The sequence below is a fragment of the Sceloporus occidentalis genome, unplaced genomic scaffold (assembly GCF_023333645.1).
Source record: "Sceloporus occidentalis isolate IW3139 unplaced genomic scaffold, rSceOcc1.0.p SCAF_10, whole genome shotgun sequence".
NCBI classification, from domain to species: domain Eukaryota; kingdom Metazoa; phylum Chordata; class Lepidosauria; order Squamata; family Phrynosomatidae; genus Sceloporus; species Sceloporus occidentalis.
Window position 1 is genome coordinate 22,962,311 of NW_028316990.1, and position 17,045 is coordinate 22,979,355.

General features: G+C 46.4%; 2 protein-coding genes across 8 annotated transcripts; one reads left to right on the forward strand and one right to left on the reverse strand.

The window, feature by feature from the left end:
* Positions 1-1,211: 1,211 nt before the first annotated feature.
* On the forward strand, positions 1,212-7,473 carry ZDHHC4 (zDHHC palmitoyltransferase 4). 6 transcript variants are annotated; one of them, XM_089539732.1, is made up of 7 exons: positions 1,212-1,415; positions 2,966-3,093; positions 4,511-4,584; positions 5,180-5,358; positions 5,741-5,866; positions 6,138-6,382; positions 6,967-7,473. In XM_089539732.1, the coding sequence occupies exons 2-7, from the start codon at positions 2,971-2,973 to the stop codon at positions 7,237-7,239; spliced, it is 1,020 nt and encodes a 339-aa protein (XP_089395858.1). In that variant the 5' UTR covers positions 1,212-1,415; positions 2,966-2,970; the 3' UTR covers positions 7,240-7,473. The 6 variants fall into 6 exon arrangements, with proteins under 6 accessions (XP_089395858.1, XP_089395860.1, XP_089395859.1 ...); XM_089539734.1 differs by having other exon boundaries at positions 1,222-1,415; positions 2,971-3,093; XM_089539733.1 differs by having other exon boundaries at positions 1,222-1,358.
* E4F1 (E4F transcription factor 1) lies at positions 7,368-16,973 on the reverse strand. 2 transcript variants are annotated; one of them, XM_089539727.1, is made up of 14 exons: positions 16,580-16,973; positions 15,930-16,069; positions 15,561-15,657; positions 14,076-14,296; positions 13,508-13,628; positions 13,263-13,415; positions 12,558-12,718; positions 12,088-12,315; positions 11,821-11,926; positions 11,017-11,234; positions 10,530-10,728; positions 9,655-9,815; positions 9,211-9,273; positions 7,368-8,414 (listed from the first exon to the last, which is right to left on the reverse strand). In XM_089539727.1, exons 1-14 carry the CDS (start codon positions 16,719-16,721, stop codon positions 8,058-8,060), a joined length of 2,367 nt encoding a protein of 788 aa, XP_089395853.1. In that variant the 5' UTR covers positions 16,722-16,973; the 3' UTR covers positions 7,368-8,057. The 2 variants fall into 2 exon arrangements, with proteins under 2 accessions (XP_089395853.1, XP_089395854.1); XM_089539728.1 differs by having other exon boundaries at positions 16,446-16,671.
* Positions 16,974-17,045: the final 72 nt, after the last annotated feature.

Genomic DNA, 17,045 nt, shown 5'->3' on the forward strand with positions numbered 1-17,045 from the left:
TGGTAACCTAATAGGGCAGTCATTCGCAGGGCAGCCAGGGCACAGGCACAACAGCCGTGCCGCTTCCTTCCCGCTTAGGCTTCATCCGCACTGAAGAAACAATCCGTTTTGACACCACTTTTACCTCCATGGCCCAATGCTATGGGAGTTGCAGGAATCCCAGCATGTTGTGGCTCACAAAACGACAAGTTCCTTCCATTGCACTGAGCCACAGCAGTTGAAGCAGGGTCAACCGGTATCATTCCTGCGGTGCGGATGCAGACCTAGGCTGGCCACTAACCAGAGTTAGGCTAACTAGGTTAACCAGACAAACCACCTTAGAGGCTAAGCAGTTCAGCCACAGTAACCACTGGCGAGGGATGATGGGATCTGTAGTCCAAAAGCCATCCATGGCTTTCAAAGTTCCAAAAGTCCATGAAATAACTTCCCCAGTTTCCTGACATTAAGACCTTCATGCTTTAAATTAAGTAATATATCCTTATTTTACTGATTTTCGCAGCCTCCTTTGTTGAAAAAAGACTCACGTTTTGATAAAGTTTTATATATGAATGCAGAATTGTGATACAGGACAGAGGATTTGGATTATCTATCTATATATATCTACACACACACACACACACACACAAAGCAATGGAGATTATAGCAGGTTTGCGGGTGGAATGGAGCCACGCTTTGCGTTGCTTCTTGTGTAACTCTTTCTGTCTTGTTGCGTTATTGTTTTAGGTCTCCTTGGCGTGTGTTTTATTTTTTCCTGTTTGCTTTTTAAATAAAACAAACAAAATCCTTTGAAGTTGGAGCAAAACCTGGCAGTTTCCACACAGGAGCTGAAACAGGTATATCATCACCATCACCATCATCACCATCACCATCACCATCACCATCATCACCATCATCATCACCATCATCACCATCACCATCACCATCACCATCATCATCACCATCACCATCACCATCATCATCATCATCATCATCACCATCACCATCACCACCATCACCATCATCACCATCATCACCATCACCATCATCATCATCATCATCACCATCATCATCATCTTTTCTTATCTGTAGCCCTGAAAAGTAACTTGGCTGGGGAGTTGTCATCCCAAGAGTAACGTCTTGGAATTACTTGTAAGTAATTAGCCTCAGTACTCTAATTTGCATTTTTTCGGCATCCAGAAGCTGATTGGCTAAGGGCGCTCGTGACGTCAGGCAGCGCGGGCATTCTCTGGGGCGTTACGTTAGCGTCGACGTTGCCAGGGCAACCGGGCCGCGGGGAGACGCTCTAGGACGCGCCTCTCTCTGATCCCGACCCACTTCCGCCTCCTGGGCAAGATGGCGGCGCCCGTGTTTGGAATCACGTGAGCAAAGAGCGGCTTGTTTGTTTGGTTTTGGAGCGCTGTTGGCGCGGTTGCTAGGTAACCCCAGCATCTCCTCTTTCTCTGGAAGACCAGGGTTCGAGTCCCGCTTGGGGAGTAAGTCACACTCTCTCAGCCTCAGAGGAAGGCAATGGCAAACCTGGCCAAGGGAAAACCCAGGCTAGGGGGAAACTGCTTGAAGGCACCCAAGAGAGTTCAGCTTTCTCAGTACCTCTTTTCCGTGTATTTATTGTACTGTTGTCCTTTTGATCATGTGAGGCCACTCTGAGTTATTATTATTTGTATCCCACTCTTTTCCCAGAACTGCTCTGGGAAAAGAGTGGGATACAAATAATAATAATAACAACAAGTCGAAGGGATGATGATGATATGTTGCACCGTTTCCTGTGGGAGAGAGTCTCCTTAATAAAGTACAGCAACAGCCCGTGTCCATAAAACATCCGCCCTTTTAATCGGCCGACCCAAGGTACCCCTGTTTTGTGGGTTTGGTGACATTATTGTACTTTGCTATATGGCCAACTGCTTGGCTGCCTCTGAATAAGTCTTCCCAGTGATATCAAGGAAAGAGGAAAACCTACATGATGATCAGGACTGTTAATAATAATAATAGGATTTATTTATATGCCGCCCAATCACTGGGAATCCGGTGTTATTGTTGTGTGCCTTCAAGTCGTTTCTGACTTAAGGCAACCCCGTTGCGGAGTTTCATCATATAGGGTTTGCCATGGCCTTCCTTTGAGGCTGAGAGAGAGTGACTTGCCTTAGATCATCCAGTGACTTTCATGGCTGAGCTGGGATTCTTCAGTAACTTAACAATTGTTATGTTTTTAGGATCCAGTATCCCCTCACAAGCTGCAGAAATGATCCAGTTTGGCACTGCTTTGACTGCCATGGCTCAGCGCCGTGGAATCCTGGGATCTGTAGTTCTGAGAGATGTTTGTCCTTCTCCCATCAGAGAGCTCTGGTGCCACGCCAAACTACAGATCCCACAGCATGGAGCCACGGCAGTGGAAGCAGTATCAAACTGCATTAATCCTGCAGTGCGGATGCAGCCTGAGACTATAAGTAAACTTCTAGCATAGGTTTTCCTTGGGAGACCATCAGCGCAGTGACTGTTCAAATGCAAGTCCAGACTTCACAGCTAAATATCCAATGATTTCTAAAACTGGATCCTATGTCTATTACTGCTCACTTGGCTTGTTGAACTACAGTTCCCTAGGAAGCTATGGTTTAATAAGCCAGGATATTCACACTGTGGGGCCAGGCAAGCGAAGAGAAGAGGGAAAGCTGACAGGAATGAGCAGCCAAAAGGCTCCAGACTGTGACATAGAAACCGGCCAACGTTAGATGGGGCTCATGAATTACATGGATTGTTGTCCCCTCAGCTTTTCCTTTTCAGAGCTGCCTCCCAATTGCTCAATAACACTGAAACGTCTGGGATCAACTTTCCCAGAATACAGCCACATAGCCCAAAAAACACACAGAAAACTATGGATGCTGGCTGTGAAAGCCTTTGACTGTGTATCTTTTCAAGTAGAGAAGCGGGGGAGGACAGGCTTCTTGTTGATAAACTGTTCTGTTTTTACAAGGCAAGATGGAGTTCCTCGTTCTCTTCCTCCTTTATGTGGGTCTGGTTCTGTTGAGCTTCCTCCTTGCCTGCGTCTATTTTGGAAGGAAGCAAGGCTTCCCCTCAAGAATTTTCACTTGGACAACTCAGGTAAGAAATGTAAAAGGTTAACGGCGTCGTGTTGTGCTCCCTCATCTTCTCCCTTGTATTCCAGCTCTCCTGCCACGCGTGGCCCACGTATAGGCCTCACAATCAAATGGAAAGGAAGGTTGGAGTTACTTTTACCATCGCCGTTTCTAGCACCCTCACAGATCAGTTTATGTTCCACCATTCTCCCATTACTTACCAACATTCAGTCTGCATGTCTCTTCCATTCTTGCATCTCTGTGTTGAAAATCAAAGGAAATCACGGACCCTGTGTGGATGCTATTCAGTTTTCATGCTAGAAAATGGACATGCTTTGTGTGTGCCAAAGTTTGAATCATAGAATCATAGAGTTGGAAGAGACCACAAGGGCCATCCAGTCCAACCCCATTCTGCCATGCAGGAAATCCAAATCAAAGCATCCCCAATAGATGGCCATCTAGCCTCTGCTTAAAGACCTCCAAGGAAGGAGACTCTACTACTCTCCGAGGAAGGAGTGTGTTCCACTGTCGAAAAGCCCTTACTGTCAAGAAGTTCTTCCTAATGTTGAGGTGGAATCTCTTTTCCTGGAGCTTGCATCCATTGTTCCGGGTCCTGTTCTCTGGAGCAGCAGAAAACAAGCTTGCTCCCTCCTCAATAAGACATCCTTTCAAATATTTAAACAGGGCTATCATATCACCTCTTAACCTTCTCTTCTCCAGGCTAAACATCCCCAGCTCCCTGAGTCGTTCCTGTTATTTCTGACTACAAGACAATCAATTAGTGAGGCTGCTTCATCCAGTTTAGAACAACCCTTTAAACATGTGCCATCCGGTGAGCTTTGATTTATAGAGCCCCTATGAGTGAGGGACACACACCAGAAATCCTAGTATGAACCATCTTGCACATATCTTTCAGACTCTGGGCCATGGCTTTCTTCCATCTGTAATGTGTGGTCCTTCTCTTTCCTTACTACCTTCAACTTCACCCATCCTCATAGTATTTTCCAATTAATCATGTTGCCTCAAGAAATGTCCAAAGTATGGCAGCCTCAGTTCAGTCATTTTGGCTTCTGTTCAAAGTTCTGGCTTCTCCATACTAAGGGAAAGAAACCCTACACACAGATGTTAGGCAGAAGCGATTCTGAACTAGTCTCCTTGACATGCCTGATTTCCTTATGCATAGTTTTGGGGTGATGCAGTTTGAAGTAGTCCAATCCTGAAACAAGATTCCATTTTCAGTTACTGTTTGCAAGTAGTAAACCATAATGTCAGCAACAAACTATTTAATTCTTTGGTTTCAGGACCAGATTAGAATGATGTCCATCTAGCACCTGTTCTGTCACCACAAGAGCAACTATAACTATTGATGGGTAGTGTTTGCTTTCTCCTTCCTCACCCCTTTTCTTTCTCTGAACGTCTACTTATTATCTTTCCCGATGCAGGTAATTTCATATATAATCCCAGCCCAGGTTCAAGGAGCTGCTCAGAGGGTGCTTCATGGACTCTTCCACACCCGGTATTGTTTGTCTGTTGTTTCATTTGCTCCTCCATTCTTTCTTTCTTTCCTCCAGCTGGTACTCTTTGCAAAGAATCCATGAGTTTGCAAAATGGCTTGAAAAGTTTCATCCTTGCTCAATGGCTTAAATGAAAATACTCTAGTTCCTTGTTGCATACTCTGACTTGTTAGGAAAACAACAGGCCAAGGGTCCCAGTTTGCATGTCATGTTAAGATTTTGATTCTGCTTAGTTTATCTGTTCATTGCTTATGGAAGGAACCCAGTAGGAACACTTGGGCTGCAGAGCAAACATAAGTCTGAAGACACAGCTGTAGTCTCTTAGTGCCATCCTGCACTTACCTACTATCAAGCAGGCCCCTTTCACCTACTTTAATAGGACTTATGCCTAGGTAAGGTTTGAATTGCATCAGAGCATATTTAAACCAGAATAGTTTAGAGGACCTGTTAGAAAATTCCAGCTCAAAAGAATTAATTGGGCCATTTGGGCTTATTTTTTTCTTGAGGACAATTTATTCTCACCTTGAAAGTACTGTAGAGTTGCCATTTGAAAACATCACCAGCCTCTTTTTCTGTTTCTTCCTCCTCCTCTTCCAGAAACAGCTTATTTGTGGTCCTGCACTTGACCTTGGAGGCTTTGGTTTATGGCGAGTTCACCTGGGAAGTCTTTGGCTACTGCAAGGAATTGGAGATTGGCATTCCGTCACTCCTCTTGCCTTACCTTTTGCTGATTATGAACACTGGCTTCTTTATTCTTTGTACCAAGACTGATCCTGGTAAGGTCACTTTTGTTCCTGAAACTGAACGATGGTCATCATGCCTGATAAAACCCATGTTCAGAAAAGGTGTGGTGCTAAACCTGTGGCTACACTATACTGTAACAAAAGGCTCCTGTTCCTCATTCAGTCACTTCACATCTACCAAAGGCAGGAAACTCATTTATCCTGAGGAATGAATTTGATTTCAAAGATGTTTCTATTTTTGGCTTTATGGTCTTAACTGGGGAAAACAAACACCTCGATCCAGTGATAGTCCATGGCTGGATTCAAAGTCAGATGATGATGATGATATTCTATCAGCAGGCAAGACACAGACCTCCATGGTGTCACCAACAGGAATTTCCATCTTTGTTACATATTTGATGCTTTGTGTCCTCAGGTACAATAACCAAATCCAACCAGGATGTGTTTCTCTCTGCCTATCCCTATGACGGCGTGATGTTTGAGATGGGAGTCGAGTGCCCTACCTGCCAAGTGAGGAAACCTGCCCGGTCAAAGCACTGCGGTAAGAAGGACTTGGTCTTTGTTTCTTGAGCCAGTAGGCCACGGATGGTTTGTGTGGCTCTGCCGTACAACTACTGGCTGTGCTGGCTAGGGGCCAATGGGAGGCCCAGTCCAGCATCTGAAGGGATGCAATTTTTTCCCCTTCACATCATGCCCTTGTGTCTTACTGGAATATTTTAAACTCAAATGTTGCAGTTACCTTTTTGTTCCTTGGTGGCAAGGGCTTGTTTCTTGAAAACCAAAAAACTTTACTTTATTCTGCCTTCTCTCAGGTGTGTGCAATGTCTGTGTGCATCGCTTTGATCATCACTGTGTTTGGGTCAACAACTGCATTGGTGCATTCAACACCAGGTACTTCCTTATCTACCTTCTCACCTTGACCGCCATGGCTGCTTCCATCACAGCCTTAACGGCCACCTTCCTTATCCAAGTGGTCATTTTGTCAAACCTGATGCTAGGACATTATATTGATGACCATGGACAAGAGCACCCGGTTGATGCCTTCTTCCTAATTCAGGTAATTGTTGATCAACAATTAATAGCAAGTACCTACATTGATAGCTGTGGAGTTCTGGGGGAAACAACTCTATTGAGCTTGACTGTATGATCCTAAGATCTTACTTCATTAAATCTGTACAGTGGTTTACTGAGCTTTGCATGCAGTGCTAGGGCAGCTCAAATAAATAATGCTTTTATAGTCTATGATTTGGAAACCAAGTATTCTGCTAACATAATGACACTAAATGGATGTTCTTTGTAATCAAGAAGACCTGGCTGCAGTATCTTGAGAAAGTTGTTTTATCATGTCTAGCTTTCTCCATCTCCTCTTGCTTAAGCCAAAGGTAAGAAAAAGATAGTGTGTTTCTCTGAGGAACTACTGACCTGTTTATTTGAGTAATTCTTCTGTTTCTTTATACACTGTATTTTAAGCCAAAGCTGGGTCCCAGTTATTGTAACTACAAATAGTTAATTATCTGTGTATTTTCCAAGGAAGGGAGAAATTGACATTAGCATAAACTAGTTGAAGCAGCCAAGGAAGGATGGTTTAGATTGTATGTTGCTTGACTCCAGCCATATCTGTATTTCCCCCTTTCATTGCAGCACCTTTTCCTGACCTTCCCTAGGATTGTTTTCATGCTTGGCTTTGTCGTTGTTCACTCAATTATTCTGGCTGCCTATTTTTGCTTTATTCTGTACCTGGTCCTGACCAACCAAACAAGCAATGAGTGGTTCAAGTCACCAAGACACAAGTGTTCCTGCCCAAAGCCATGCAACGAGCACAGAAACTATGAAAGCATTTACTCTAGAGGGGTCTGGGGCAATATAGCTGAAATTGCCAGGCCCCCGATGAGCGCTGCAAAAAAGAGAAGATGAAGTGCCTGTACCACCAAGAGACTGTCCAGATCTTGCTGACAGCAGTTCAATCTGAACATAAGGGACCTGGTGAAATGTGGTGGTACTTTGTGTCTTGTAAGGAGAGAAGTGACAACTTTCTTAAAAGCTTTCAGCTAGGAATAGGTCTCTTTATTACATCAGATTGTGTAAAAAAAACTATGCATTAAAAATCATTTACAATCTGGACTGTACAATATGCAGTTAAAAAACACACGGTTACAAAAGAAATGTAGTCTGGCTTTTCTGTAAGTTTCCAGAACTTTACTTCTCAAAATAATCTATAATACTATGTCGTAAAGCATATCCAAACCTTTCTTTAAGATTCACATTCCTGACAAGCAGCTTACATTCCATACTTTTGGGGACTACAGTACGAAAGGCAGGTAGCAGGCCACAGTAAGGAGCGTACTCAAAGTCTCCCTGCAAACTTCTCCCTGCCTTCCCTCCCTGGCTTTCCCCTCTAAACTAAGATAAAGTGCTTTGCTCCATTGCGGCATGGCTTCAGCAAACAGCAGCTTGATGAGAAGTGTTAAGAAGAACCGCTTGGCCCTCCAGATGCTGATGGACTGCATCCCCCAGGCAAAATTTTGGGAATTGCAATCCAACAACATCAAGGGACTTTATGGTTCTCCCACAGGCTGCAAAGAGGTGCTTATAAAACCGGCTCTCATCTGCTAGTCATGCACAGCCAACTCCAGCCTTTCTCACATACATATGGAAGCCCATGTGCACAGGAGCCCTAAAATATGGCTCTCTCCTGGCTGCCATCTCCCCAAACCTGGAGGTGATGGGCAGCCCTAGACAATCACTGTCTGAATCTCCACCTCTTCCTCCTGGGCGGCGATGACAAACTCTCCTCCCGTGTGCTCCATTATTTCAATGTCTTCAGAGGCCACCATGGTCATTGTTGCCTCCTCGGCCTCACCACTGCCCTCTGTCGCCAGGACAGCTCCTTTGCCGATGGCGGAAGCCAGAGTCATTGCCACCTGCTCTGTCAGGCTCTCGGGGGTGGCAATGGCAATTGTGTCTGCATCAGTACTGTCAGGGGTCATGGCAGAACCTTCTGCCACAGTGACTTTCTGGACAATTATCTGATGGCCAGAGTTAGCTTGGTTCACGATCTGCTGGACAACTTTCATGATGTGACTGTCCACCTAAATGAGGAGGGAGAGACAGAAAGCACATCAAGGATTCACATAAGCTCAAGCCTGAATTACATTCATCAGCTTAGACCAGTGTAGGTTTTAATCTTTCAGCACATCTTAAGCATAATCTTTCATGAATCAGTCTGCCTCATGAAATGCTAATAGCTTTTATTCATGGTACAAAGAGATACAGCTGTAAAAAGTGGCAGCCAAAGGCCAAGAAACAATCCAGCTACAGTGACATTCTGGACGATGATCTCATGGCCAGAGTTTGCCTGGTTCACAATCTGCTGGACAACTTTCAGCTACCGACATCACTGTAGAGCACATGCTTTGCATGTACAGAGGCCCAATTCCAGATACCTCCGGACAAAAGGATCATGTAGTAGGTAATGGGGAAAGACCTCCCGCTGCCTAAGGCCACCTTGGGGAAGGACTGCTGCCCGGACAATATTGAGCTAGATGGAGAAACCCATCTGCCCTGGTATGAAGATATTTCCCATGCCTCCTCTTATCAGGGAAGCAGCACACAAAGAAAAAGGGCACTCCTGAGCTACAATTATTTATTTATTTCTGATGTATTTTCATACATCAGGATTTCCAGAACTCGACGTCAAGCTCTTCCCCAGATAATCCAAAGAGTAAACCCAATTTGTGAAGTAATATTTAGAACCAAACCAACTGATTTCCCTGGCATTGGCAATATCTGCTTTAATCTATGAAATTGTCCCTTCCAGTATTTAATGACCCAAGAACCAAAACAAAACAAAACAAAAAGCAGGAGCATCCCCAAAGAGCAACTTACCTCATGCCTCGTTCCTTCTATTATTTCAGCAGCTTCGCTGGATTCTATGTCCTCAGTAGCTGTCTTTAAAAAAGAATACACATCCCACAAGAGCAATATGTTAGCTTGTAAGAAATACCCTCAGCCAACAAACTATGTCCCTGTCAGGAACTGCAAGCAACCCTACTCTACTTGTTTTGCATTGGCTATTCAAATTCAATTCAAAAATGATGCTGACAAACTGGAGTGTGTCCAGAGGAGGGCAACCAAAATGGCAGACTAGAAGGCCCTTGGGGGTCCCTTCCAACTCAGTGGATTCTATTCCATTCTGTTCACTGGAGTGAATGGAACCAAAGCAGCAGAAGGGTCCTCCAAGTCCTTGGCAAACCACCCCCAAAAATCTGCCATGTAGGAAGCGCTAGTTTTCCAGAGACGGTTCTCCCCGCTCCTGTCTTGCTCAGTTACCTCAATGATGTACTCTTGTGTATCTGCCACTACAGAAGAGAATTCCACCAGGACAGTCGGGGGATCTTCAGAAAAGACTGTTGCAGCCAAACTGTCCGCTGACTGACCTTCCTCTGAGACCACTGCTTCTTCAGCTTCTTTCAAAGCAAGCAGGCACCCGCCTGGCAAAAGCAGAGAGAAACACAGGTCAGAAATCACTCAGTTGACAGCAGAAAGAAATGTCCACCTAGTGCAACAACATGAGACACGGAAAAGTGTTAGTTCTGCCTTTAAGGCATGCCAAAATAATGACAAAATGAAAGGTAAATTAAAACACACAGGTAAAGATCTTACATTGGGATTGCACAGTTTAAATATCCCCCAAGTATACATTAATAGTGATATGCAACTCTTCTGTGGGATGGCAGTGTTGCACAACTGAATGCACATCCGAATGTACAACCATAATTTATATGCACAGCCAAGAGATCTGTGTGCACAATGGCACCACATGCACATCTCCACAACAAAGACCTGAATGTGGATGTTCAAACAAAAATGTCCATCTGCTTCCATAGGAGAGCTTAACATGCACACAAGTCAGCACCAGGATTCTGAGTGTACTCTTATTTCGGATTATTCTGACTTAATTAATTACAGGGAAGGGCAACAAAGTGCATAAGGCACCAATGCACCTCACCACTCACATGGGCAAGTTCCATCCTCTCCTGCTTCTGGAGACTCCCTGCAAATACTTCCCAGATACTCCCCAAACACTGTGCCTCTTGAGCTACAAAGTCTGCTGTCACACTGCAGAGGTGTTACAATGAAGTGGTGAGAGAGGAATGTGAAACAAAGCCTCACTGTTTTTGGAAGCTACAGGTGCACTCCCTCACCTTTGGTCCTCAGGTGCCTGTTGAGGGTGCCATGCTCTGCAAAGCCACGTCCGCACTTGTAGCACTTGAAGGGCTTCTCACCAGTGTGGTGGCGGATGTGACGCACCAGGGAGCCCTTTTCCCGGAAAGCCTGGCTGCAGAACTGGCAGATGTAGGGCTTCTCATCCAGGTGTGTCCGGAAATGGACCTGCTGGGCATTCTGTAGAGAGAGGAAGATAGTGGAAAAGGAAGGATTCAGGGCGGAGCTGCACACTTCCATGGCTGGAGACTGAGCAGCCCTCCACCTGTCATTAACTTCCCTGAGAACCAGGAACATGAAGAGGCTCCCCAGCACAGCACACAGCGCTTAAAAGCAATTCATTTCAGGGAGTGTTAAGGGCTTATTTCCATGCATTCCACAGAAAGTCAACAGCATTCAAATCACCACAGGCAATGGAAGTCCTTTGAGAGATAACCCCTCTCCCCTGAGAGGCGAGGGAGCACCTACCTTTGTCTTGTACCTCTTGCCACACTTTGGGCAAGCGTACGGCCGCTCGTCCGAATGTACCCTCCGGTGGCCCTTCATGTGCGCAATGGTCTTGTAGAGCTTGCCGCATTCCCCGCAACGGAACCGCCGTTCGTTCACATGCACTTCCTGGTGCTTTTTCAGCAGGTAGCCTTTGGTGAATTCTTTGCCACACTCCTCACAAGTAAAAGGCTTGTAATCTGGGAGGGAAGGACGGAAAAGATATTTCACAAATCAAAAGGGTGAGGGCAGAAGTCCAGGATTCTTACCACCTTCTTAAGAGCAAGGCGACAGCGTGTCAAAGAAGGAACTGCCTTGAAACCTTCAGAATTTGATTTTAATGGCTCAGAAGAATCCTTCTCTGTGGGCAAGGGGACCGTTGCCTCAGGCTTGCTACTTCATTTCACTGAAAATACCAGTACTGACCCTTGCAGAAAGACTAGATATCATCTGCAAAAACTAAATTTAAAAATAAATCATATGATCTTCAGCTAAACAATTAACAAATCTAAAACATCTTTCATCTGTGGCATTCGGCAGGAACACCACTCCTCAGTGTTTCAAAATACGTATGTCAATATCACTAAGAAGACATTTGCTACAACTCGATCTGCAGCTTTCTGCTTTACAGTTCCCCAACATAATATGCAACAGTCTGAATGAGAAAGAGAGATCATTTTCATGTCCTGCAAAACTTGCCAATTAGTTATCACACTGTTACCTTGCTGCATCCATTGAAAGCGAATTGTTTGTAAAAAAAAAAACTCTATGGAAAACCAGCATTACCTAGATGACCGCTGATGTGGAGATCAAGGGAACTGGGCTCCCTGAAGGTTTCGCTGCAGTAGGGGCACACATGACGTTTGCATTCATCAGTCGCTTCTGTTTCTGGCTATGAAAGGAGAAGGTAAGCATAAGGACTTTCTGCAGGATCATGAAACACAAAGGCAAGTCAGATTTCTGGTGTCCTGTGGCAGCAGTGCATACCAACAAGCTTCCAGTCTGCAGGAGAGGCAGACTGCAGGGCAGGCCATTGCTGGGATGGGCACTTACCGTTTCTACTTGCTCAGTCTCTACATACTGCTCTCTGCAGAGCTTCCCTTGCGCCTCCACCTCTTCGCATTTCAGTTCCTCTCCAGCGGAAACAGCGGCGGCTTCATCCAAATTGGCCCTGTCCTCCATAGACACCCGTTCGATTACAATCCCTGAGTTCCTCATGGCTTCTCTAAGCAAGTTCTCATTATCATCGCCAACAGGAGGCACTTCCTCTGGGTTTGAAGGCTGGTGGAAATACAAACTCCGTTAACGAAGTCTGACAGTAAACCTCCTTTTTACAACAGCTTTTTACACCTGCAGCCAGCCCTCCCTTTTTAAAATCTGTCTTCTTTACAACTGTCTTTCCAGTTCATCCCTCACAAGTAGTCAGGCGTTTTGTCTCTATCAGAGACAAAAGAATCAGAAACACAGATGTACCTCTGTGTATGTGAAACATTTGTGGTATTTCTTAACAGGGAAAAACTAACCTGTTGGTTTAAGGCCTTTGCTTCCGAAACAGGGAGCTCATGCATTTGGACATGGACTTCATGAAGGACGTTGCCTTTTGCGTCTGTCACAAGATGGATGACAGGCGAGGACTCCACAGACGCGGCGAGCCCGGCCTCTTCTGTGCCGGAGCTGTTGAGCTCTTCAAGGAGAAGAGGACACAGGTAACATCTAATCCAGCGGCCTGGCTCCCAAAGATGCAATGCTTCTTGATGATCCTCCCCAGCCAACGAAGACTTGAACATTTGATTCCTAATCTGGCTCCTCACTGCCCCCACTTTAGGAAGCACAGGCGAAGCTAAACTGAACTCCTCTCAGAAGAATCATCTCCATTTTGCACAATGTATGTTTTCACTGAAAAGGACTTGAGATTGCCAAGGTGGTTTTTTAACAAATCATCTCACCTTCAGGATGTAGACAGTTTTTAGTATATAATACACACACACACACACACTGACTGTTTGGTTTTCATTTTAATGCTCTAAATGTAGTGATGTAATTAAAAAAAAACTTTTGCACTCCACCTTATTTTTGATGTTCTAGTTTATATTGGAAGGCAGGATATAAATCAAATAAATAAGTTGAAACAGCTAAAACATGCCCAAGGGTGACCAGTGAGGCAAAGATGGACCCAAACAGGCCCCCAGAGATCCAGAGCACATCCCAAAACGAAAGACAGAGCTCACCTGTGGCTAGCTCTTCTTTGCTGACAACGATCTCCTTATTCATATTGAAGCGGATTTTCTCAGTGCAGGGAGTCAAGGACTTCAGGTGCCGTGTCAAGGCTCCTGATTCTCGGAAGCTTTTCCCACATTTCTTGCACTTGTATGGACGCTCGTCTGAAGAGGTTGAGAAGTAAAACAAAAATGGCAGTAAAAGTAAAAGGTCAAACCTTGGCACCTATTTTACACAAAGCAAGCCACCTGCTCACCTGTATGGCGGCGATGGTGTCGGATCAGCGAACCTTTGGTCCTGAAAGACATCCCACATAACTTGCACTCGTAGTCCTTCCTGCTGCTATGAGTAATCATGTGAACTTTGAGGATGCTGGCCTACAGCAAGAGGAAGCAAATCTCCATGAAAGTGCCAGGCACACCACAGCTCAGAATATTAACTCGTATTGAATTTCTAGCGATAGAGCAATATACCCAATCCTTCTGTGTCGCACGCTAAGAGGCATTAATTACATATAAATAAACTAAAGTGTCACAGAATGGTCTTATTGATCTAGCAAGCTAAAATGACTAGGCTGTCCTATTTTGGACACATAAGATGGCACGACTTATTAGAAAAGACAATAATGCTCAATAAGGCAGTAGCAAAAGAGGGAGACCACACCAAAGGTGGACTGACTCGGTCAAAGAAGCCATGGCTGCGAAGCAAGGCTGTTGTAGCAGTGTTTCTTGGAGATCTCTCATTCAAAGTCAGCATATCTCAAAGCCAACCTGATGCCACTTAACAACAAAACATGCAGGATGTGGTATGAATCTCCAGCATACCGTTTTAAATGTCTTGTGGCACAGCTCACACACGTAGCGGCCTTCCTTATTAACCAACAGTTTAACTTTGATGAGCTCCACAGAACCCACACCTTCTTCTTCTTCTTCTTCTGGGCCTCTGGGACTGCCCTCTTCCTCTCCAAGACTGCCATCGATGTGGCCATTAGAGCATTCAAAGACATGGTCGCCAGCTACAATAACTTCTTTGATGTGCCCACTATCTGAAAAGTAGATCCCAACAGAGTTAAGCCCTTGACACCAGAGAGTTATGTTCTGTACATTGCCATGACTGACTAAAAATGTTTTTTTTACCAGTTACTTATCCTTAAGAGGAGATGTCCTCCTGTCGTGGTTTGGGAAGCATAAACCCCATCCTTCCACGCAATAGTACTGGACTGCAACTCCCAGCAGCACTTGCCATTTCAGACAATGGCGAGAAACACCGCAGCTGTTCTCCACCATCATCTGTCCGACATCATCTAACCCCATCATATCTGTGACTCCATGACTCAGGAACCTTAAATAAGTGATTCTATCAAATGTTCTCTGAATGCCCCAAATCACTATATTACTGCAGGTATACCTGAGATGATGATGATAATAATAATAATAATAGGATTTATTTATATGCCGCCCAATCACTGGGAATCCGGGTGGCTTACAACAGAGGGGATAATAGACGGTTCCCTGCCCTCAGGCTTACAATCTAAAAAGACACGACACAAAAGGAGAAGGGAATGGTGATGGGAAAGGGGATGAGGTCCAGCATTCTTCTCTTCCTCTGAGGCCTGGACCAAGACAGATGGACTGGAGGGAGGGCTCTTCTTCTTCAGGCTAGCCCTGATGGAACTGGGCCTGCCTGGTCAACTCCCTCGCAGGGCGGAGGATGACAGTTATGGAGGGAGGAGTCTCTTCTTCCAGGCTAGCCCTGATTGAGCTGGGCCTTCCTGGCCAACTCCCTTGCAGGCCGGAAGATGACAGTTATGGAGGGAGGAGTCTCTTCTTCCAGGCTAGCCCCGATGCAGCTGGCCCTGCCTGGTCAACTCCCTCTCAGGCCGAAAGATAACAGTAAAGGAGGGAGGAGCCTCTTTCTTCAGGCTAGCCCTGATGGATCTGGGCCTGCCTAGTCAACTCCCTCATAGGCCGGAAGATGACAGTTATGGAGGGAGGAGTCTCCAGGCTAGCCCTGATGGAGCTGGGCCAGCCTATTCTCTCCTTCACAAGCCGAAGGATGACAGTCAACGAAGCAGATGTATTCCTAGCCACGAGGTCTTTAAGGGAAACTTTGGTACCAGAGGCAAAAAATCGCATGGAAAGAGCAAGCTTAGTACCACAAAAAGGAGATCGACATGTTTCAGAAGACTCCTAAATTCAAAACTAATGCGACGCACATGCAAAATGAAACCACCTGGACAATGTAAAATGTCCATGTCGGGTGCTTTATTAATTGTCACACAGACAACTTGCAAAAGGTGGCTTACTTACCTACAACTGTGGATGCATTGCTGATTTCTTCTGTTATCGGAGAAGCTTCAACAACGATGTGAGTCACAGTTATGGGCTCCTCAATAGAAGAAATCACCTGAAAACGCAAAAGAGAGCTTTAGTCCGTGAACCTACGAAATCCCAGTGAGTTTAGAGAATGCAAGATGCTTACTCTGTCGGAAGCTTCTAAATCTGGATCGGCCGCTCATCGTCTGTCACCTCCTTGCCTTTCCATTATGGAGCCTAAGAGTGACTCTTATCCCCAAATACATGGGCAATATTAGCACGCTGCCCCCCAGAAGGAGCATCCCAGCCACCAGAGCCGGACCCATCCAGGGCTTTGCCCAGCTCCTGCCTTCGGGGACTTGCCTGGTTTTCTGCTGTTGCTGATGGAGCGGCCGCTTCGCTTTGTTGTCTTTGGCAAAGCTTCTGCAACTTGTGTTGCACAAATTCCTCCAGAGAAGTGAACTCGGACTGGCAGCGTCCGCACTTGTGCCGGTCGTCTTCATCTGCGGCTCAAAGAGAAGGCATCAATCCCACTTTGAGAATCTGGGTGCTTAGCGCAACTTTGCCAAAGGCAGCATGGCACTCGGTTCCAAGGACCACTCAAGGGAAAGCAATGGGGCCTTCCCACATAAATGGCTGCCACAGGGCAAGGGTTCCCCACCTTTGCTCCTCTGTTTGTTTTGGACTTCAGCTCCCAGGATCCCCCGCCAGCCGCCAGGGATCATGGGAGTGAAGTCCCAATCACCTTGAAGGAGGCCAAAAGGCTGGGAACTCTTCTCACAGGGTTTCCCCGTACTGCGCATGCGCAGGAGGTACCGTAACGCCCCGAATAGAGCGCAGCGAGGCAAAAGTACCGTATTGTCTCGAATAGAAGCGCACCGGCTTTCAACGGGAAAGGCCTCCGAAGCATCGAGGGCAGCCTAAGGCCCCGAAGGAAGCCGTTTTAACCCCCGAGGGGCGCTTACGGACCGGGAAGCGGAGCCATCGCCCCCCCTTCCGAAACAGGCCCTTACCGTCTGCGTCGAAGGCGGAAGGGAAGCCGAGGAAGGCGGCGGCGTGGTTCGCGTGCTCCGCCGGCGCCTCCGAGTCGCGCTCCCGCCCCGCCGACACGGCTGCCGTAAGCCCATCGCCCGTTGCCATCGCGGCCTCCTCCATGTCGCAAGGCGCCGCAACCGCCAAGATGGCGGCTTTACGGCCGTGTCGTCATAACAACGCCGACGAGTGGAGGGTGGGCGTGGCCAAGGCGGTGACGTCGGCACAGGAGCTCAGCCAATGAGAGGACGGCCTGGAAATCCTCTCACCTCGGCTCACCTGAAGGAGGAGGAGGAAGAGGACGAGTAGGCGGGGCTAGTCGGCTATGGCAGCCAATGAGCGCGCGGGTGGAAGGGCTCAGCCAATGGGAGCGGGCAATGGGAGGAGCCTGGTGCGCAATGGCGGCGAGAGTCTTAAGACTGAGCCGAGGCGTCTTGTGAGAAGGCG

What these genes read in the sequence shown, in the direction of transcription:
- ZDHHC4 (XM_089539732.1), top strand. Translation starts at nt 2,971, where the DNA reads ATGGAGTTCCTCGTTCTCTTCCTCCTTTATGTGGGTCTGGTTCTGTTG. An exon ending in CATGGACTCTTCCACACCCG is followed by an intron (nt 4,585 to 5,179) that starts GTATTGTTTGTC and finishes CTCCTCTTCCAG; the next exon opens with AAACAGCTTATTTGTGGTCC. An exon ending in TGCCCGGTCAAAGCACTGCG is followed by an intron (nt 5,867 to 6,137) that starts GTAAGAAGGACT and finishes GCCTTCTCTCAG; the next exon opens with GTGTGTGCAATGTCTGTGTG.
- E4F1 (XM_089539727.1), bottom strand. Translation starts at nt 16,721, where the DNA reads ATGGAGGAGGCCGCGATGGCAACGGGCGATGGGCTTACGGCAGCCGTG. An exon ending in AGACTGAGCAAGTAGAAACG is followed by an intron (nt 11,927 to 12,087) that starts GTAAGTGCCCAT and finishes CTCCTTTCATAG; the next exon opens with CCAGAAACAGAAGCGACTGA. An exon ending in GCAAGAGGTACAAGACAAAG is followed by an intron (nt 10,729 to 11,016) that starts GTAGGTGCTCCC and finishes CTCTCTCTACAG; the next exon opens with AATGCCCAGCAGGTCCATTT.